The 23,428-nt window shown below is 39.8% G+C and overlaps 2 protein-coding genes across 2 annotated transcripts in view; one reads left to right on the forward strand and one right to left on the reverse strand.

Moving 5' to 3' along the window:
* Positions 1–5,023: 5,023 nt before the first annotated feature.
* The window catches only part of LOC121943542 (zinc finger FYVE domain-containing protein 1), a 70,926-nt gene continuing 52,521 nt past the window's right edge, over positions 5,024–23,428 (reverse strand). Inside the window, exons 3-14 of the mRNA XM_088078607.1 lie at positions 18,834–19,158; positions 16,419–16,700; positions 14,353–14,575; positions 13,965–14,182; positions 11,954–12,060; positions 10,259–10,367; positions 9,948–10,045; positions 9,741–9,858; positions 8,756–8,926; positions 8,332–8,524; positions 7,550–7,648; positions 5,024–7,017 (exon numbers count right to left, since the gene is read on the reverse strand). Coding sequence (XP_087934733.1) covers positions 6,785–7,017; positions 7,550–7,648; positions 8,332–8,524; positions 8,756–8,926; positions 9,741–9,858; positions 9,948–10,045; positions 10,259–10,367; positions 11,954–12,060; positions 13,965–14,182; positions 14,353–14,575; positions 16,419–16,700; positions 18,834–18,950 — 1,968 coding nt within the window. The 5' untranslated portion in view covers positions 18,951–19,158 and the 3' untranslated portion in view covers positions 5,024–6,784. The remainder of the gene's footprint in view (positions 7,018–7,549; positions 7,649–8,331; positions 8,525–8,755; positions 8,927–9,740; positions 9,859–9,947; positions 10,046–10,258; positions 10,368–11,953; positions 12,061–13,964; positions 14,183–14,352; positions 14,576–16,418; positions 16,701–18,833; positions 19,159–23,428) is intronic.
* dpf1 (double PHD fingers 1) overlaps positions 21,332–23,428 on the forward strand; it is a 47,962-nt gene continuing 45,865 nt past the window's right edge. Inside the window, exon 1 of the mRNA XM_088078608.1 lies at positions 21,332–21,459. Coding sequence (XP_087934734.1) covers positions 21,347–21,459 — 113 coding nt within the window. The 5' untranslated portion in view covers positions 21,332–21,346. The remainder of the gene's footprint in view (positions 21,460–23,428) is intronic.

The raw sequence follows: 23,428 nt of genomic DNA on the forward strand, positions 1-23,428 counted from the left end.
ATATTTTGACGTTTTTGCCATACTATAGCCTTGCCTTTTTGCTCATTTTTTCTACATGCTATAAAATAGTGTTTTTAGCCCTTTTTGAAAGATTCTATGCTATGGCGTGTTTCGGTACGCTATTTTGTGCTGTTTTGAGGTGTTTTCAGCTGTTTTTAAGACATGTCATATTTTGACGTTTTTGCCATACTATAGCCTTGCCTTTTTGCTCATTTTTTCAACATGCTATAAAATAGTGTTTTTAGCCCTTTTGAAAGATTCTATGCTATGGCGTGTTTGATGCAGCTATTTTGTGCTGTTTTGAGGTGTTTTCAGCTGTTTTTAAGACATGTCATATTTTGACGTTTTGCCATACTATAGCCTTGCCTTTTGCTCATTTTTCAACATGCTATAAAATAGTGTTTTTAGCCCTTTTGAAAGATTCTATGCTATGGCGTGTTTCGCACGCTATTTTGTGCTGTTTTGAGGTGTTTTCAGCTGTTTTTAAGACATGTCATATTTTGACGTTTTGCCATACTATAGCCTTGCCTTTTGCTCATTTTTCAACATGCTATAAAATAGTGTTTTTTAGCCCTTTTGAAAGATTCTATGCTATGGCGTGTTTCGCACGCTATTTTGTGCTGTTTTGAGGTGTTTTCAGCTGTTTTTAAGACATGTCATATTTTGACGTTTTTGCCATACTATAGCCTTGCCTTTTTGCTCATTTTTTCAACATGCTATAAAATAGTGTTTTTTAGCCCTTTTTGAAAGATTCTATGCTATGGCGTGTTTCGGTACGCTATTTTGTGCTGTTTTGAGGTGTTTTCAGCTGTTTTTAAGACATGTCATATTTTGACGTTTTTGCCATACTATAGCCTTGCTTTTTTGCTCATTTTTTCAACATGCTATAAAATAGTGTTTTTTAGCCTTTTTTTGAAAGATTCTATGCTATGGCGTGTTTCGGTACGCTATTTTGTGCTGTTTTGAGGTGTTTTCAGCTGTTTTTAAGACATGTCATATTTTGACGTTTTTGCCATACTATAGCCTTGCCTTTTTGCTCATTTTTTCAACATGCTATAAAATAGTGTTTTTTAGCCCTTTTTGAAAGATTCTATGCTTTGGCGTGTTTGATGCATGCTATTTTATGCTGTTTTGAGGTTCTTTCAGCTGTTTTTAAGACATGTCATATTTTGACGTTTTTGCCATACTATAGCCTTGCCTTTTTGCTCATTTTTTCAACATGCTATAAAATAGTGTTTTTAGCCCCTTTTGAAAGATTCTATGCTATGGCGTGTTTGATGCACGCTATTTTGTGCTGTTTTGAGGTGTTTTCAGCTGTTTTTAAGACATGTCATATTTTGACATTTTTGCCATACTATAGCCTTGCCTTTTTGCTCATTTTTTCTACATGCTACAAATGCGTCGTTTTTGGCCCTTTTTGAAAGATTCTATGCTTTGGCGTGTTTCGGTACGCTATTTTGTGCTGTTTTGAGGTGTTTTCAGCTGTTTTTAAGACATGTCATATTTTGACATTTTTGCCATACTATAGCCTTGCCTTTTCGCTCATTTTTTCAACATGCTACAAATGCGTCGTTTTTGGCCGTTTTTGAAAGATTCTATGCTTTGGCGTGTTTCGGTACGCTATTTTGTGCTGTTTTGAGGTGTTTTCAGCTGTTTTTAAGACATGTCATATTTTGACGTTTTTGCCATACTATAGCCTTGCCTTTTTGCTCATTTTTTCAACATGCTATAAAATAGTGTTTTTAGCTGTTTTTGAAAGATTCTATACTATGGCGTGTTTCGGCACGCTATTTTGTGCTGTTTTGAGGTGTTTTCAGCTGTTTTTAAGACATGTCATATTTTGACATTTTTGCCATACTATAGCCTTGCCTTTTTGCTCATTTTTTCAACATGCTATAAAATAGTGTTTTTAGCCCTTTTGAAAGATTCTATGCTATGGCGTGTTTGGCACGCTATTTTGTGCTGTTCTGAGGTGTTTTCAGCTGTTTTTAAGACATGTTATATTTTGACGTTTTTGCCATACTATAGCCTTGCCTTTTTGCTCATTTTTTCAACATGCTATAAAATAGTGTTTTTTAGCCCTTTTTGAAAGATTCTATGCTATGGCGTGTTTCGGTACGCTATTTTGTGCTGTTTTGAGGTGTTTTCAGCTGTTTTTAAGACATGTCATATTTTGACATTTTTGCCATACTATAGCCTTGCCTTTTTGCTCATTTTTTCAACATGCTACAAATGCGTCGTTTTTGGCCGTTTTTGAAAGATTCTATGCTTTGGCGTGTTTCGGTACGCTATTTTGTGCTGTTTTGAGGTGTTTTCAGCTGTTTTTAAGACATGTCATATTTTGACGTTTTTGCCATACTATAGCCTTGCCTTTTCGTTCATTTTTTAAACATGTTATAAAATTGTGTTTTTAGCGGTTTTTGAAAGATTCTATACTATGGCGTGTTTCGGCACGCTATTTTATGCTGTTTATAAGTGTTTTCAGCTGATTTTAAGACATGTCATATTTTGACATTTTTGCCATACTATAGCCTTGCCTTTTCGGTCAGTTTTACGACATGCCACAAAACGTTGTTTTTAGCCATTTTTGAAAGATTCTATGCTATGGCGTGATTCGGCACGCTATTTTGTGCTGTTTTGAGGTGTTTTCAGCTGTTTTTAAGACATGTCATATTTTGACATTTTTGCCATACTATAGCCTTGCCTTTTCGCTCATTTTTTAAACATGCTACAAAACATCGTTTTTTGGCAGTTTTTGAAAGATTCTATGCTATGGCGTGATTCGGCACGCTATTTTATGCTGTTTTGAGGTTCTTTCAGCTGTTTTTAAGACATGTCATATTTTGACATTTTTGCCATACTATAGCCTTGCCTTTTTGGTCAGTTTTACGACATGCCAGAAAACGTCGTTTTTAGCCGTTTTTGAATGATTCTACACTATGGCGTGTTTCGGCACGCTATTTTATGCTGTTTTGAGGTGTTTTCAGCTATTTTTGGGACATGTCACATTTTGACATTTTTGCCATACTATAGCCTTGCCTTTTCACTCATTTTTTCAACCTGCCAGAAAACGTCGTTTTTTTGGCCGTTGTTCAAAGATTCTATGCTATGGCATATTTCGGCAAGGTATTGATGCTGTTTTGAGGTGTTTTCAGCTGTTTTTAAGACATGTCATATTTTGACATTTTTGCCATACTATAGCCTTGCCTTTTCCATCATTGTTTCAACCTGCCAGAAAACGTTGTTTTTTAGCTGTTGTTGAAAGACATATCATATTTTGACATTTTTTGCCATTCTATAGCCTTGCATTTTTGTCCATCCATCCATCCATTTTCTACCGCTTTTCTGGGTCAGGTCACGGGGGCAGCAGCCTCAGCAGGTCAGCCCAGACTTCCCTCTCACTGGTCACTTTGTCCAGCTCTTCCCAGGGGGATCCCGAGGAGTTCCCAGGCCAGCTGGGAGACAGAGTCTCTCTAGCCTGTCCTGGGTCTTCTCCGGGGTCTCCATTGGGATGTGCCCTAAACACCTCACCAGGGAGGTGTCCAGGAGGCTCTTCTCAACACGAAAGAGCAGTGGCTCTACTCCAAGGGGGTAGAGCCATTTCGGCCGCTTGTACCCGCAATCTTGGTCGCCCTACTGGCAGGAGGCCTCGGGGCAGACCGGAACATGCTAGGGTGATTACATATGTCATCTGGCCTGGGAACGCCTTAGGGTCCCCCAGGACAAGCTTGAAAGGGTTGCTGGGGAGATGGACGTCTTGAATGTTCTGCTCCGCCTATTGCCCCCGGGAATCGGCCGCCGATGAGTAGAAGAAAATGGATGGATGGGTGGATAGTATGGCAAAAAATGTCAAAATATGACATGTCCCAAAAAACAGATGAAAACTGTATATAATGGCATGCTTAGACAGGTCATAGCATAGTGTTGTAAAAACTGCCAAAAACACCATGATATAGCATGTCGAAAAAAATGAAAGCAAATGCCATACTATAGTATGGTGAAAAATGTCAAAATATGACATGTCCCAAAAACAGCTGAAAACCACTTAGTATAGCACGTGGAGGCATGTTATAGTATACAATGTCAATAAAACATTCAATAATGGCCTGAAACCCCATGAAATAGCATGACGAAAAAATTACCAAAAAGGCTAGTATGAAGAAAAACGACAAAATATGGCATGTCCAAAAAATAGCTGTAAACAGCCTAAAATAGCGCGTGGAGATACACCATAGCATAGAACAGAGCAAAAACAGCCAAAAACACCATAAAATGGTATATCAAAAAAAAAAACCACAGAATATGCCATACTATAATATAGCCAAAAATGTCAAAATATGACATGTCCCAAAAACCCCTGAAAACCGCATAAAATAGCATGCTGAGACTCGCCATAGCATTGAATGTTGCAGAAAAGGCCCAAAACACCATAATGTAGTATACTGAAAAAACAACTGAAAATTCCATACTATAGTATGACGAAATTATGTCAAAATAAGATGTCCCAAAAACAGCTGAAATCCAGTTCAATTCAGTTCCACTTAGTACAAATGTAGTTAACAGTATAGTAGCTCAGGCTGGAAATGTCCATCAGAATGACTCAGTACTTCTATAAATGTAGTTAAAGCTAGAGAAGCTCATTCTGTCAGGTAGGCTAACTGGCAGAAGCATCCACAACAAATATAAACATCAGTGAAGTAAAATCTTTCCTGACATGGGATGAGAAAAATCCAAAATCTTTTAAGCTATAAGGCAGATCTGTTTCCTAAGAAAACCACTAACTTAAGTGTCTGCAAATTTCAGCCTCATCTTTAAATGTTTTTTTTTTTAAATCTAGCAGCTGAATTATTTGATTTCCATGATAACATGTTTATATTGCCACATTGTCTTTCTTCTCAAATTATCATTGCAGCATTTAGTAATACTCTTTGATGCAAATTCTAAAGCCGAATTAAGTCTGAGACGAGAGAAACCAAGCAAGAAAGGCAGTGTGTGAGTGAATACATTTTAGAGACGCAAAGTCTTCCTTTGTTGTCTTTATTTGGACAAGCCTGATTCAAGAAAAAAAATATCAAGATTGTCAATTTCCAGATTACACTGGAAAACATCTTTAAAAGTGAATTGATTTCTAGGCAGAGAGAAAATGCATTCGTGTTTCCAGTATGTTAAACCGAGGATCATTTTCCATTAACATTTTAAAGTAATTTGAATGCCTTTCAAATATCAGAACAGCTCAATGTCCAGTCTAGTGCAAGTGCATTCATTATAGTGAGAGCGCTCTGTGGCTCAAAAGTGTCCACATTTTATAATAACCTTGGAAAGGTCAATCTACATTTGTAAGTACACAGGTATTTCCATACACTGGAATGTCTATAATGTACTGCGCTACAGATTTAATCTTCCTATTAATTTCACCATATTGTAGATACAAGTGTAATGCCAGAAACACACTGGCTGCATGGGCAGTGCGTGACAGCAACCTCGCCGAACTGCAGCGTGTTTCAGGCTTGCAGTGTTCACACTGGCAGGGTCTTTTATTTTGACACCAGCCCAGAGAAAGTTTGAGTAAAACAGATACGTCTGTATTTCCTCATCTCTGGGACAGAGCGAGGCTTTTAAATTGAGGTAAAAGGTGGTATAGAGTCAACATAACTGTCGAAATGCCATTTTGAATCTCTATTTCTGCTGACAACTGCTGACTTGTTAACACCGGTGCCGAAAAAATCCTCAACAGATTCGGCGACGCTCACGCGCTGTGAACGCAGTCAGTGTGTTTCTGGCCTAAGAGTTAGATGAGCGAGGCTGTGGATTACACTGCTCTGTAATTAGGCACAAATAATGTCATTACTCCGTGCATATATGTAGTAATCCCCTCAAACAACCCCATGTGGGTACAGAAATGGAAATTAAGATTCCCATGAAGGCACACATTGCTGTAGCGCATGTTTATCCATCTCTTTCTTTTCAGAGTAGCACAGGCATACACAAAGTTTCTTTTTTTTCCAAAAGTCTGAACTGCTTTGTGTTCCCCTCCTCTGTTCATAATTTTTCTTAGCTCAGAGATGGCTTAGTGGAAGATTGTGAGGATAAAAACAAAACTCACAATCTCGACTTTTCTGAGGGTTTTGCAGAGATGACGCAAGTAGTAGAGACAGCTAGACAGTCTTTCAAACAGACCAATTTAAAATCCTTAAAACTTTAAAAAACTACCACTATACCCTGCGCATCCTTTTCACTTGTTTTCCAATCAACAAATCAACAAATCCATCAAATTGAGAATGGGCTGCATGTTGCAGGGCTGTGCAAAAACAAATGGATGAACAAAGGAGACTACACTTCAGCGCAGGTAAGAGAACAAGCCCTGTTCTTATAAGAACTGAGATGTATTGCTTCATTTTCTAAATTTCCAGTCAGTTATAATCACATATCCACCTGTCCATGTGTCCTACTGGTTTTAGGACAGTTTAAATGGTCCGGAGGTGCAGTCGTTAGTGATCTATTATGAGTTTTGTTTCATAACTGCTGCAGAATCACTTGGTAAAGAAAGGCAGATGAGTTGGAAAGCTGATCCAGGGTCCAGCACTGATATAACACCAGGCCTAGTACCCAGGTGAGGACAAATTTTAGCTTCAGAACAGCCTGTCTTTTCACGCAGAAAAAGCCTGTTTTATGTCCTGCCATTTAGCGCTGCATAATTAATTCTCGTTGTTCTCTTGGTGCAGCAGTGCCAGGACTCACAGTGTACTTATGGATCATCTGAGGAAGTTCTCCCTGTTGATAAAGCTCAGAGACTGTCCGTGCAGGCGTGGCAGCTGTCACACACTCTGACTGGGTGGTCCCAGCCTCGGGAGGGCACAGGCTTGAAATGTGTGGAGCAGGGGCCGCACACTCCCTCTCCACAGGCCCGGCAGTGGTGCTTGGACATCGCCGGAGTGAAGGTTTTGGAACACTGGCGGCACTGGGTAATGTCCTGGTCTGGCACCCAGTAGTCTGGCCGAGCCACATCTTTCACAAAACCTGAGGAGAGTACAACAGCAAATATTAAATTCAAGTTTGTATGTTGTTTTTGTGACTGCGTTTCTATCTGTATCTGAACAGAGCGTTCTGTGAAACAGCGTATTATTATATACACTTTACAGTATCCCAAGCTTCATTAATGTTTATGGTGTGAATCACCAATCTCCTAATAAATAACGCCTGATAACTCACCGCTACGGGTTTATTTATGCCATACATTCTTGGCAAGTGAGCCATCAAGTCAAAGTGGCACAGAGGTTCACTACATCCACCTCATTTGCAGAAGTTTAGAGTCAACTGTTGCCAGCACACATTTTGGTTTTTGCAACACGGTTGTCATTTCTTCCCCTGCCCAAAACAATGTTGAAATTCTTTGACATTTATTGAACAGAGAATACAATTTCAGCTTTAACAATCACATTTTGTTCTGTAAAATTGTAATTACAGTCATGTACGAGAAATCGGTGCGTCAAAAGCCATCAGCTGCAATGCACTGACAAAGAGTGTAGAGGTAAAATGCAGCTGCACTCACAGAGAGGGTACTCCACAGCTGTGGTGACCATGTCCAGTGTAGACTGGGCCACCTCCGTCACCCTGCGAGCAATCAGACCACGAGGCTCCACCTTACACACTAAAGAAAAACACACAGTTTAAATATGTGTGAGAAAGACACAGATGTACAATGCACAATAGCAGCAATATAATATTTAAATGCGGGCAAAGGTAATTACAAGCAAAGGGCGAAAAGAAAGAGTGCTCCTGTGCTGGTTGCATGTAATTAGAGGGTCAGTTCACCCCAAAATCAAAATATATTTGTGTTTTTGATTTAAGGAACACCTCTTCAGTTAGTTTTAGTTTTCTTTTTCTCTCTGCCATTTTTTGGCTTACTGTGATCCTGGTGCAGAAACAACAGTTATACTTTGAAATATAGACAATTGCAATCAGATACAGAAAGAGGGCAAATTGAACCCAGCTGCAAAACATTATGGGCATATAATACAATATCATTAGTGCAATGTCTTTCATGAATTGGACCTTGAGATGATGCACAATTCATGGTGCTATCAGCTGCTGCAATCCATTTTTTGCGAATTGGCCCATCAGTGTCTAAATACAAGAAATGTCTGCATCTTTTAAATATTTAGGAATGTGACTGTACCACTTCTTACCGATTATGTTCACTAACCCTGTTCTGTATTAGTTCACAAAATGCAAACAGATCTGTCAATACTCCTTGCTTTATTAAAATGACATCTAACACTTAAAACAGAAACAACGTGGTCGAAGTTCACAAACTGGCTGGAGATTGCTCACCTTGGTTGTTAGTGTCAGATGGCCCCCCCTGTCGGTAGCAGGCCTCACACACCCTGACAGGGCCGCTACCCCAGCCTCGCTCAGGCACCGGCATCCTGTGACTGGAGCAGGGGTGACAGAAACCCTCACCACAGGATCTGCAGTGGTGTTTCCTCTCTGCCTCCTCAAACACCTTCTGACAGCCGTGACAGGCCTGTGGGGCATGGGGGAGAAAAAGATTCAGCGATGGCATGAGAGACATGATAACATTATTATTGCAGGCACTGAGTGAGAAAATGTTTAACAATGTCAAAACTTCTGTGTGTCAAGCTATTGTTATTTAAAACAAAGGGATGATATTTTCACAGGTGGTGGTGTGCTCCTTGTTATCTGAATTGCTCCACAGTGTTTATTGCTTGCCTCAGCTTCAGCTCTCCGTACTCACAGTGATGTCTGTGTTGGGTCTCCAGTATGGTGGTGCCACCTGGTCAGTGAGCCAGGAAGCCACAGCTTTGGTGGGCCTGGTGCTGTACTCCGACACTGACTGGATCACATAGTTCATCCCATCCAGGACCCTCTGGGCAGCGTTCTGGTGGTTGGTCAAAAAGGTGTCCGACTGAAAGAAGAAAGAGGGATGAAAAATGCAGACGACTGAAGGAGAGGCGCAGGGTTTTACAGCGAGGGATGAGAGACAGACAAAAACAAGACTGACTGGAAAAGGTCTAACAATGAATCACTACGGTACCAATCAAAGAATCCCGACTAAAGATTAATGATAAATGGTTAAAATCCATCACTTGTAAGATCTTAGTCTTAGTAAAGCCAACTGCTGTGTATATGCATGTATATATGTATGTGTGTATGTATATATGTGTGTATGTGTGTGTGTGTGTGTGTATATGTATATATGTGTATCTGTGCATATGTGTGTGCATATACATTTCATTTCTATTTATTTTGCATTCATGAGTTACGTTATTTAAGTAGGGAAGCGTATGTTGATTTATTAGTTACTTGAACAATGAAGAGGGGGTAAGTTCAGATAAGTTTATACTTCTTTCCACTCCTTTTCAAACACTGGATTTGGTCACTTTACGGTCTTGGAAAAAATAATGTTCAAAATAAGAATTTCAATAAATCGATCAAAAACTTGATGCAAGATGTTGCTATTTTAATGTTGTCTTGATGGCAGATGTTATTCTTATTGAACATGAAACTTGAATGAATGTTCAGCATATAATGAATGTGATGATCCACCACAAAAACCAAATGTCCTGTAATCTCGTCTTCTAAATGTTTTGGTCTGGCTTCAAGGAGCAGTTATATTAGATAACTAGGCATAATATCATGACTTAACAAAAACCCGAGTATTCAGTACTTTTATAATAAAACTACAAACTGGAGGATGAGATAAAGGGTGGAGTACTCACCCCCTCCCAGACGTGCTTGATCTCAGATCGCACCACACCGCTCTCAGGGTCCTGGTTTCCCATCCAGTACTGTCTGCTGCGGTAGATTACACCACAGCTTGCACACTCCAACACATAGCTGATGGGGAGGCGGGAAAACAACATGAGATGACTGAATGACAGGCAATGAAAAAGTGTGTGTTTTTGCCTGTGTGTGGGTTTACGTACCCTGACCAGGCATACTTGGCCAGTCCAAACCATGGGTTGTCAGTTGAGGCTGACGTCTTGGGCAAGACAATCACCTCTCTGCCTCCTTCATAACATCTCTGACATAATACAGAGAAAACAATATGGAATTTTTTTTAAATAGTGTAATTTGTGAGATAGCATGTAAAGAATATTTTTTAAAGGGACATCAGAACAAGACAGCATGAAACAGTTGGTACAACATCTTAACAGGTGAAACCACATTAATAGTATTCTATTTTAGACTGGTTCCCAGTTAAACTAAACTAACTGGAGTCAGGAGTCAGTCTTACCTTACAGATAAGGACTTTGTTGTTGAACTGGTGTGCATACTGGCACAGTCCATCAGCCATATGGGGAACCCTGTCTCTTAGATGGTTCATTCCATTTTTACAGCGAATGCTGGAGTCGAGACAGAAACCAAAAGTTTCAGACTAACAGATGTCCTAGTCAGCGGTTTCAAGTCTGACCGATGTGTTCAGTCCATTAATCCCCGACTCAATCCTTTCAGATCCAGTCTTATGATTTCTCCCACCCACACTTCTCTCAAATTTCCACAAAAAAGAAACACAAGGAATAGGGGACTCCTGTTTCTCCTTTACAAAAACATGGAAAACACATCAAGTTTAATGAGTCCCACTGGGGAGACAGTTAAAATCCAAAAGGACAACAACAGATTTCTCCTTCAAGAGAATAAATTCCAGCCACAGGCGACTTAAAGGTTTCTGTTTGTGCGTCTGTTTGTTTCCATCTGGCTATAAAAGTCTTTAACTGCTGTGTGAAGATTCTTCTGAAGAAGGATGTACCCAAACTTAAGAGATAACATTTATATGTATAAATATTTTGAAATTCGATATGATTTTGCACAAAAAAAACGAATGTTAAAAGTTCATCTACAACATCTCCACAGTAAAAATCTAAACATTTGGAAAAAATGTTGTTCAAGTAGAAACTGGATTTGCAATTTGTTAAAGGACGCAAAGGATTAATGTTAAGATGTCTGATGACCTGAGGTTTGACAATGAGGAGCAGATTTTATCCACAACAGAGTGGGGAGCAAGGTGAGACCCCAGAGACTGCAGAACGCTTTTAGTCCAAATGGCCATCTGACCTGTCTCCATGTTTGAAGAGCTGAATGAATGATATATTCTTTGAGTAACAGAGTAATGGACAGTAGACTGCAACAAGGAGGGGAGCAGTGGAGCGAGATATCGCTCATCAAGCATCCTGCAGAGGAAGGCAACAGGATTTGCTGCCCAAAATTAAAAAATTAAAACAAGGGTCCCACACACATTTTCATGGATAAAACTTTTTTTCAATGACTTTCCAAGAACCCATAATATTATTTTCCTCTCGCCTCATGTGCTGGGCGCTTTTCAAACATATCATATTCAAACTTTAATCAAACTTTATTCCAATTAGCTGGCAAACATGAAGGGAGAGACAGAAATTGGGGAAAAAAATGATGAAACATATGTGATGGTAAATAAAACTTTGTACCACATCAACGCGTATTAGAGCAACATTGTGTCAGCTCCAACAGAAAATGAATTTGCCGTGATAATACCTTACATACGTTATTCACAAAGATTACTGTAACAATTTCATTACAAACAACAAAACGTGACTTTTCCAAAGTTTTTCATGAGAGTGGAACCATGTACAACCAGAGCAGTGATACAGCCCTCCCCCATATTCTTAACTAACTATGAAAAGCTTAAACACAAATCAAGGAATTCTTTTATTTCCGAAGAATATTCTGTTTTTTTTTTATTCTGTTTTAAGTTTTTTGCAGGAAGTAGAAAAAGGAGATTGTAAGCACTGAAAATGTAAAAGCAACAATTACTAAATCATATATATGTATGTATAGTGACTGAATGATTTGACAATTTATTTGCTCTTTTGTCCAGTGCTTCAGAATTTTTTTGGCTGGGGAATTTTTTTAGGCTTTGCAGTGGTATCTGCGAAAAATGTTTAGGATGACTTACTTGCAGCTGAGGCAGACAGCGGAACAGGTGAAGTACTCGTCTGGGAAGAAGGAGTAGGGGGTCATCTTATCGTCCGACAGTTCCCCACAGAAACGCTCACTTAGAGCCTACGGAAACGTGAAAAAGGAAGGTAAAGAATGATGGGAGATGTGTACACAAAGTACGATAAAAGTCACGACTAAAAGACTAAAGCTGGACATATATTGTATGATTTGAGCCCGTTTCTGACCAAATTTTTGAGCCGCGCGACTCATTTTAGAGTCAGACTGAATTTGGCTTCATTTGGTCTCATTTGCCGTGCAGTGGGGCCAATCATGTCCGGATCAGCTGCTCCAGACTGACCCCTTTTTGTAGAAAATGATTTATACGTTCTTTTTGGGACACCTGTCTCTACATTATTGTGCTGCCTATGGCGGATATGATCCTATATTCAGAAAGAAAAGTAACACCGCTGCAGCAGCTGAGGAGAGAAAAGCGGCATGGGAGAAAATCGCTGGCCATGTCAATGTGTAAGTTTGAATGTCTGTGTCCAGTGACTTAACATTTAACTGCACTTTATTAAAATCACAGCGAAGAGGTGCAATCCCACAGGGGAAAAATGCACTTGGAAGCAACTGAAAATGAAATATAAACATAATTCAAAAAGGTAAGTCATATTGTGCTCGGCCATGACTGTAGGTCACCTTACTTTCGAAAATTCAATAAATTACTAATTATAAAAACGTAACACAATGCACAAAATTTGTTATGATGTAGAATCAGCCACTGAAAACTTGCAACTTGCCGTCGGTGCTTTGCAAGCTACACTGATAAATCTTCACCTTGTATTAAATGCAGATAAAACAAAATATATGCTGTTCTCTAGAGCCAAAAACATTAACAACACCACCCTCCAGATCTGCACTTTAAATGGTACAATATTTGAAAGAGTCCCACATTATAAATATTCAATCATCTGGATTGATGAAAAATTCACCTTCAAAACTCATATTGACACACTGACAAAAATAAAAAATTAAGCTTGTTCTTTTTTTATACAGAAATAAGTCTCGTTTTCCCTTATCCTGTAGAAAGAAAATTGTAGAAGCAGTCTCTTTCAGTCCTAGATTATGGATTATATGGATGGATTATAGCAGATATTCATTGGGGAACGAGAGCACGTCCAATCTGAATAGCCTCTCCCGATGCACGGCACTGACTAATCTGCTTCGATATCTATTGGATGGCGAAAACATGGACAATCCATGTTGACAGCTTGCCTCAGATGAGACGAGTCAGGTAGAAACTCAGTGTTTCTTATAGAAAACTGTCAGAGAGCAGGTTATGTTCACACAGTCAGTTACCATGGAGTTTGACTTAACTCTCTTTCTGGAACGGACAACAAAGACTTTCCCTTATCTCTGGGTTAACATACTCAGAGTTTTCACATAACCTGCTTTCTGGAATACTCTCCTGGTGCTTATTTTGCACCATTATTTTTCTGATTTTTAAGACTATTTAATGTTAGATTTATAGAAGCTTGTTTAAACACACACCATCCTCATACTGCAGCTCCGATGCGATTTTCCCTCACACGTTGTCTTTGAGGTCATTATCTTTGTAATGTTTTTCCCTTTTATCGTACAAAACTGGGTTTTGTGAAACAACCGGTCTGCCATATTGACTGTTTTGAGATTGATGTGGCAATAACAAGCATTTTGATTGAAAGATAAAAGCCGTTGCTGATGTGAACGCTTGCACTGAATGGCTACAGGTTTGAAAAAATTAATTACATGCATTTTAATTGCATGCTTCTGGTGTGCAAAGGGCTTAAGCTTTACATTACTGATGATTTACTTTAATTTGGGAATTGGAATTAAATGACCACATTTCTAAAACGGGCTCAAATTGCGCATCGTATGTGCACCTTAACGTGATCAAAGAGCAACATAAATCTTCACCTCTCTGATTAATTTCCCTAGAATTATACTTGGTATCTACTTAACAAAGGCAGTACTAGTCCACCACTGACCTCCAGAGCGTGAAACACTATCCCGGGCTGGCGGGGAGAGCGTGTGTGAGTGTTCTTCACTTGCTGCCTGACGGCCTCCAGCAGCCTATTGTAGTCAGTGGGAGGCGTGATGGTCTGGGTGCCAACATACTGCACTGAGCTGAAGGCCTCTGTCCTCAAGCCCAAGTCGTGAAAACGCTTCTGGAGCAGCGTGTCGGCATGGCCCGCCACCTTTGAATCTACAAGGGACAGGAAAAACACATTTTAGTTGGTCAACAGGAACCCCAGAACAAGAGATTAAAAACCAGAAAATGAAATCCAGAAAAACAGACTGTGCTCCTAAGACTGAGATGTTTTTTTGTGATCACGTAGAGTATATGCATGCCATTTAGTATATTTCCCTCCTTACCATGACCGAGCAACTGGGTGTGTGTTGTCTCCTGAAAGACGATAACAGCGGGCCCAAGAGAAGAGAGGGGCACGTCCAGACCACAGCGGCTGGAGAGGGCCCTGAGCTCCGGGGTGAAGTGCTTCAGGTAGGCCCCCGACGCATTACTCAGAAACTGGAACATATCGTTGTGGAGACGCTCTGCCCGTGTACGATACACCACTATATCAGAAACTGCCAATACCTAGGAAAGAAGGTAGTATATACATAGAGCTCAGAAAGAATCACATCTATGACATCACACACTCATCCATCTACGTATATGTTTTTTTCAAATCTCTGTGATTTTTTTTGTTTTGTTTTTACCACATTTCCTATACCCATCATCTAAAGCCTGTGCTGTATCCCTGTTTTGTTTTGTATTGTTTTGTTTCACTATCTTTATTTTCATTGTTGTTTCATTGTTTCATTGTATATGCCATTGTTTGTCTCTCATGACTGTTTGTATGTTGTTGTGCTTGTTTTGTATTTTGTCATCACTTCATTTCACAGTAACAAAAAAATTACATCTGTGACCTTCACAAAGAAAACAGGACACATGGAGAAATGGAAAATAGATGTGTGTACAAGGATCTGATGATAAAGACATGTTACATCTAATTTTGAACATTAAAACACACAGTGACAAGAAAGGACTTACAGTCTGCAGCATTTGACTTGTAGCCCTCTCAACATACCCAGAAACACTGCTAATTTTGTGAGGAAAATAATTAAAAGAATACAATAATGTTTTGCAAAACACAATAGCTGATAAGACCCAAACTTCACATCAAATCTCACTTTTCTACTCATTAAATTTGCAGAGACTTACACTTGATGTGTGTCTAAGACTGAAACTAACAATTAGTTTCAAAGTTAAATAATCTGCCAATAGTTTTCATGATTAATAGATTAATTGTACAGTCAATAAAATTGATCAAATGTCTTCTTTTGTCAATGCAATGGTCCAAACTCCAAAGAAACTTAATATACTATCATGACAGACAAGAGAAAGCAGAAAATTCTCACATTTAAAAAGCTGGCACCAAAATGTCTGACATTATTCCTTACAAAATGACTGAAACTATTAATCGATTTCCATAGTAGTTGGTGATTAATGTTCTTTCAATCGACTCATCTATTAACAAGCTAATTATTGGCAGCTCCAGTGATCAAACCACTTTCTTGCAACCAGCTATCTGTAAAACAGGAGACGCCTCCTGCACCTGTGTGCTGATACTACCAGCATCGCATGGTGCTGGTGCAACACTGAGCTGAGCAAGAAAACTGGGGGTTTGGAGGCACTGTAATACAGTTTAAGATCTATTGAGCACGTATGAAGCCTGTAAATGATTACTAGCTGCCTAACAACGAATCTGAGCACAAAACCCAGTTGCCATTTCCAAAATGTGTCAGCACACCTTTATTCACCCTAATCACAGACAGCAGTGAACTGGACATTGTGTGAGTGAGGACAAACTAATATTCCAGATTTACACATTCAGCTATCAGTTAATACCAACAAAACTAACCAGCGACTATTTAAAGGTGAGGCGGGACCAACATTGGTTTTTATTCATCCATAAAGCTTTGAAACAAATGTTTCCTCTCTATATTTCATAGCTTTTATCTCTAAACTCACATAGTCAGTTGCAGAATAGTTTGTTGCTCCACATTCCCCAAATAACAACTAAACCTGGAAAAAATTTAATTTCCTTACAGTGCACCTTATACATGGAATAATCTGCAAAGGAACTTAAAATTGGACACTCTTCCACCATTACAGCTGTTCAAATGCCTTATTTCAAATCATGTTTAAATTAGGTGTCAATGCTTTTAATTGTACTTCTATGGCCTAACAAGTTTATTATCCTGTATTTTTTAAGCTAATTACATGACCATTGTTGCTTGATGTTTTGTATGATTTTGTTTTTATTGTACCTGTTATTTGTTTGCTTGTTGATTGTCGTAATGTCCTTGTTCAATGAAAATGAGAGTCTCCCTCATTGACTTCTTGAGTCTTAAATAAAGGTTTGAATGAAAATTACCTTTAGCAGCAGCCGCATCCTCTGGTTCTGTTTGACTGCAGCCCCCAGCAGGCCCTCTGTATCCAGGGCGACCAGGTTATGGTTGGGGTCATACGCAGCCCACACTCCCACCGTACAGGAGCTGGGGGACTTGGAAGTGTAGAACACGCTCTCACCACCGAACAGGATGTGGTTGAGGGTATGGGACTTCCCGTCGCCGGTGTTGCCAAAGATGGAGAGAACTTTGACTCCTGCCACGTCCCCACAGCCGAGTCTGTCCACAAACTCAGACTCATCGCGGACCTGCAGAAAGTTAAAGAAGGAACACAATGCAGAGAGCATTAGGATGGATTGCTGGGTTGTCTTAACATGATATCATTGGCTCCCCTGCTCATTTCATTGAATCAAGGGAAAGTCTTATTGAATTTGTGTAAGCAATTCAGTCTTGGATGACAAGGAGCCTTAACACACAACAAAATCAAGATCTGGGTTATCCTTATTACACTAATCTTTGAGAATATTTAGCTCAAAAAGAAATCTGAAATGAAGACTGTATTCATTATCAATAGGCTATCCAGCCTACAGCTCTTTAACCCTTCTGTTCACCCTTCTTAACTTTCTACACAACTCATCCTAAGGGTAAAAAATGACCTGCCTTCACTAAACCCTAAAATAAAGCAGCTTGATTGAATTTAAACCCCAAATCTATTTTGCATGAGGAAACAATTTGCCACTCATCACAAACTTTGTGAATATCTAGGTTTTCCTTTCACAGTGCAGAGGGACTGCATTTTATCAGTGAAATTCACTTGTTGTTATTACAACACAACCATCATAATTGATTTCTTTACTAAAGTAGAGACTTATTATTATTATTATTGCTAAATGTACTGAAAACTCCTGCACTATAAACTCTGTTTCTGCTGCTGTACTTGTATATAATTTATTACCTGGTACAATGCTATCCCCCGGCCTATTGCACCCACCACATTGCACCATATTGCACAGATGCAAATATTCATATATACATATACACATACACACACATATATATTTACATATATATAGCGTATGTGTGTATATACATTACATGGAAGAATTGACAATAAAGCTGACTCTGACTAGGTGTAAACATACATTTTGAGCAAGATATATCACTTACATAGCCTAAGTGACTGCATTTTATTATAGGGAAACAATAAAAGTCTTTAGCAGCATAGTATAAAAAGATTATTTTTGGGGGGGGGTCTATGTTGTTAAACGTGGTGGCGGGTCATTTTCAACCACTAAGATCAAAAAAGGGTTAAGGACAATCAGTAAGGACACAATTGTTTTTGCATACATCCCTGACTATTTGGATATTTTTTATTCTGTATTTTCTCTTTGTACTTCTTTGCACTGTGGGCATGTAGAGAAAGATATTTTTGATTCCTGTATGTCTAACAGACATTGCAGAATTGACAATAAAGCTGACTCTGACTAGGTGTAAACATAAATTTTGAGCAAGATATATCACTTATGTAGCATAAGAAAGGAGAAGAAATATGGAAAAAGTCGTTTTTACTGGATTTTATTATAGGGAAACAACAGTCTTTAGCAACATAGTATACTATACTGTACAATGAGGACAGCCTGCAAGTTTGTATGCATGGACTATGCAGATTGTGTGTGTGTGTGTGTGGTTTTTGTGTTATGAAAATAATTTCATAACACCCGGGTTAAAAATGACCCCCAAGACAAGATCTTTACCCTCTTGGCGTACAGTTGTCTTGGCAATATGAACAAAGGCAGTATTTCACTTGTTGTCATGTTGGGGTTATTCTCGTTTTCAGGTTGAAAAAGATAATTTAGGGGAGTTTCTAGGTTGATAAACGTGGTGGTGGGTCATTTTCGACCCCTATCACGACATAAGTGTTGGGGACAAACAGTAAAGACACACTTGTTTTTGCTAACATCACTGACTTTTTGGATACGTAAAATAATCACCACTATCGCCTGCACTTTGTCCTGGCGTAAGAACGATATAACAGGAGGGTGACTCCCTGCAGGTCAGCTGGGCTGTATGACTCACCAGGGACTTTCCTAATATTTTGCTCTGCCTCCTTTAGTAGAAGCTGTCGTTTATTTTTTTGAAGCATCTTAAGCACTTGTTAGCAAAAACAAAACTACAAGCTAAACATCACGGACGTTAGGAATGAAAAAAGTGGAAATAATTATGTCAGAAATTTACTTTAAGTTAGACACGATAATGTAACATTAGCTTGGTGTTTAGTAGCCTAATGTTAATTAGGATCTCGTATCAACACTGTAAATGTTAGCAACAGTGACAACCAGCAGTTAATGGCCTTTATTACAATGTGTGTTGTTTCTTCCTCTCTTTAGCTTAGCAGCTAAACGTTAGCATCCGTTAGCTCGGTTGACGCTAGCTAACTTTACCTGCAGGTTTTCTTGTTCATCCACCAGCAGGAAGCTCCGGACACCGTCTGAAATCCCCTCTGCCTTTGCTGGAGCGATTGAGATACTCTCCATTTCCTTCATTAGTATTTCAGACATCGTTGTTTAATTACTTACAACATGTTTGTGACGGCGAAAAGCGAAACGAAAGTTCAACATGACTCCTCTCCGTCCGTCAATCACAACAACAGCGCGTGGACTGCTGACGCTGGGGGAGAGGCCAAGGAGCACGCAGGCGGTGACGTAAGACGTAATGAGTGCAACGTTTTTGGGGAGGTCTTGTCCGGTATGGTACGTCACCACCATCCTGTGGACAAAATGCAGAACGACACATTGCCTGCCATTCAACAAACTTCCGAAATCACAGGATAAGAAAACATAAAACTAGAAATGACGACTTTTACAGACCCATAAATTCTCTGTGTATTATGTGGCACATTTTTCAAAGCGCAGATCAATTATGCAAGCCCTACAAAATTTAAATCCATAGCCCTTGATATATTTATTCCACTATAAAGCTGGAAAACACGCGTATTAAAAAAAAAAAAACAGCAACTAATTCATAATTACAGCAACACGCACAGAATAAAAGTTCCCATTTAACTGGCAGAGAGTGTTTTATTGGAGCAGTGCTGCCATGTTAGGACTGCTTGCTTGCTAATGTTCATTAAATATTTGTTAGCGTAGATCTATAAATATCACATGTCACTGAATGGCTTCAGAGCGGCGCCACTGCTGCTAACAGGACATGGAGAAAGAAATTCCAGCATTGCTGCTCTAACAGACCTGGCTGAGCTCCATCAGACCTTCCTTTCTCATTCCCTCCTTTGATTCCTTCCTTCCTTCCAAAGCAGGGAGAGAAAGGGATTTAAAGAAGGAATTAAGGAAGTAAGGAATAGAGAATGGAGGGGTGAGGAGATTGAAGAGGGTCCCAGCCTTTCTCCGGGCTCAACCATGAGAGACAAATGTCTGAAAGAATCAATTATAGACCTACTCCCAACCCATCGCCCCTGATTAATGAATAATTAAAGCTGCTCGATGCAAGGCTACCTAGCATAGATAATATAAGATTAACCATGAGACCACGGGTCTATCAACAAGCCACGACTAATGTAAGGTTATGCAGACACAATGACTCCCAATCTGGACTTAAGTAGACAGCATAAATGTATTACTGAGAGGTAATGGCTTACACTTTAATATATTATGCAACTTTTTTTAGTAGAATAAAGTTGACCACTTGGGAATTAGGTGATGCTTTCTAAAAATAGTCACCTATACTTGTTGTATAAAGTATAAAGTCTATACTTGTTGTACTCTATAATAAGCACCCAAATGAGGTGATACCTAACCAGTACTCACTGAATGCATATCCACTTACTGTCCCTACACATGAATGCGAAGAAAATATTTTTTTTCCACTTAATTTCTTCATATTAAGTCTATTTTCTCTTGAAAAAAAAATCAGTTCAATATGGGATGTATCCATTCAGTTGAACCCTTAGCCTGTATCCTGCGGTGCAGTTTAATATCATGCATTATGCAACTTTTCTTTACAAAAACAGAGTGGACCATCGTTATATGTGTGCAGTTTTAGAGAAATTAAATAATACTTTTCTGAAAATATGATTTTATTCTTCTATACCAGGTGTTTCCTAATATTATTACACAGGTAAGATGATACATGGTCCCACTAAATGTATATTCTCTTGCTTTCCCTACATATTTACCCTATGCAAAACAAACAAACAAATAAATAAATAAGTAATCACATCTAAGTAATTTCAAAAATTCATTTAAATGTATCCATGAAGTTGACATTAACCTGTATGCTGTGGTGCAGGTTAATGTTATGTATTATGCAACTTTTAAAAGGAAAAAAATGGTTAACCACTTTCATATGTGGGCAATACTTTTCTAAAACTATTTTTTGTTCTTATACACTAGTTGGTCCCAATTATAAGCACACAGATAAGGTGATACCTGGCCTATACCACACTAAATGTCCCCCTGCTGCCTCTACACATATGTGCAAAGAAAAATGGTCTAATTTATTTCTTCATGTTAGGTCTATTTTCGCTCTTTGAAAATCCATTCAGGATTAAATGTATCAATTAAGTTAACTCTTAGTCTATATGATGTGATGCAATTTTGGGAATGGCAGATTCAGCCTCACCCATCATCATCATCACTTAGACAAGGCAACAATGCATAAGGGAAGCAGGCATCCACACACTGACAGACAGTCCTGCAACCCAACCTTGACATAACTGTAGACATTTTTTTTGTAAATTCGGAACTAGGGGATGGCTTTGCCTTTACAAGTCCGAGGCGGGACTGTGGTCCACTTAAACCGCTATCCCCGCCGGTACTTGTAGTGCGCTGCCCCTCAGCATGTTCCATGTTGACATGCGTAAAAAACTACACTTCCCCAAAGCTGTCACAGAGCGCTCCCGCCTCCCATTGGCTGCTAGCTCCAGCCGCAGCCCCAGAGAATGAATGAAATTGAAATAGCTGCTACATTACATGTACAATACCGGGCTCTGCAGTGTTGCATTCTATCATACTATATCAAAATGGCCACAGCGGTACAGAACCCCCTCAAATCGTAAGTACAACACAATTTCCTGCGCGTTTGCGCTTTTTTCTATCTTGTGCATGCTGTCAGTGCAATTTAGGAGCCTTAAATGCCCTGATATTTCTCAGCACGAACACATCTATACATGCAATGCATACAGCAGAGATGGAGATAATGTCAGCGGATGCGAATCAGCCCTAAAGAAAAGTTAGATTTGAAGCTGAAGGGGGGGTTGTGTTTTTTTGGCACGAGGGGGATTATTGTGCGCTCCGATGCTATTCATATTATCATTTCCCTGAGCCGACAGCAGCGTGTGTGCAGGGATATGGAGGAATGCTGGAGGTAGATTTGGGTGACCCGGTGTGTCCCTTGCCACTGTAGCCAGCCAAGATCACGGTCAAAGCCAGGCTGGAGTGGCAGGCTGGCCCGGAGGCGGGGAGCTTAGGTGGCTTTACCGTACCTGTGTGCACATTTTTGGACAGAGAGGGGGGTAAACAGGTAGGCAGGATGGAGCTCGGGGTTTTTGGCTGCAGCGTTACCTTTACTGCCGGACCTCTCGGAAATATAGAAGCCGATGTAAATACGCTGGCGCACGGCTTCAACTCCGAGACTTGCTTTCATCTTCAGCGTCTATAATAGAGCTTATAATAAAATAAATTGCAATCTAGCACTTAACGTGCATGTTAACAGGCATGTATTTGCACTAATAGCTCTATAAACGTGTGGATTTCCCATGAAGTTTCTCGCGTAATGATCCTCTTTGTGCAGGATTTTTTTGGGGGGGCTTTTTTGTTTTTCTGAGACTGGTTTCAGCGGAATGCAGACGCCTGCTGCCCGCCTGGGCTGCTGGCCAAAAAGGTGGCTGATGTGCGTCTGTCAGCGGGTACTTACACAGATACAACAGAGGAGGAAAAAAATAACAATAGCTCCAATATAAAAATACAACCGAGGAGTGTTTGAGCACACAGCAGATCCAGCTTAGGCAGTTTGAAACAAAGAAGTGTGCAAAAGCAGGGGCGCACAGCGGATGCTGCACAGGTTTCACCTGAGCAGGGATATGGGATATAGACTGCCTGTGTGCCTGTGTGTCTGTCTGTCTGTCTGTCTGTCAGCCTCTCTGAGATGCAGACACAGGCGACATTTCGTGCAATTCCATGAACGACTGCCCTGTACGTGCCTGCTTTGAAGAGCACTTCACAGGAGAGAGGAATGGTACTGATTGGGCAACTGTGTGCTGCCTGTGATTGACTGTGATGGTATTTTTGGCCAGATGCATTTCACCAGCACCCATCTCAGCAAAAGTAAAATAAAAATGCATTATTCCAAGGTTTAAATATGCTCTAATAAACTGGTATCCAGTGTGTGATGATGGGACAGGGATGCTCAGGTGGACTGGATGCAAAGTAGGACCTCTGAGCTTCTTCTCCTCTCCTCTTTGGCAGTGGCTCCCAACTGGTCAAGCCATGGGTGCCAGATTTCTACTTAATCATTAGTTCAAGGTCTGCATAGAAGATACACAGCCACAAATTCAATGTTGTTTCAAAAATATAAACAACATGTCGGATTTGAACTCAGTAAAATAAAAGATATTGCAAGAATAAACAGAAGCAGCACTTCAGAATAAAAGCTTTAAGGCAGAAATTCACTGTATTTAAAATAAAGTGTGATTTTGCAAACTTGACACCTTCACAAGTCACTTGCAGTCAGGAGAATGGACCAGCGACACACTTTTGGACTGCTAACCAGCGGTTGGGAACCACTGCTCTATGGGATGCTCATCCAAGCAGAGCCAAAGTGTGGCCAGATTGCTCCCAGAGGCCCTCGCTGACACCATGTCGAGGGGATTAAATTGACTGATTTGCATGGAATACATCTACGGATGTGGTACCAGGGCAAAGAGGGAGACGAGACTGTGGTTACAGGAAGAGAAAGAGTGAAAGTAGTAGAATGTTAATGGTTAAAAACAAAGAGGCTGAGGGCTAGTAACGGATCAACTACT

This window comes from Plectropomus leopardus, chromosome 6, assembly GCF_026936395.1.
Source record: "Plectropomus leopardus strain MGB_pleo_1.0 chromosome 6, ASM2693639v1, whole genome shotgun sequence".
NCBI lineage: Eukaryota > Metazoa > Chordata > Actinopteri > Perciformes > Serranidae > Plectropomus > Plectropomus leopardus.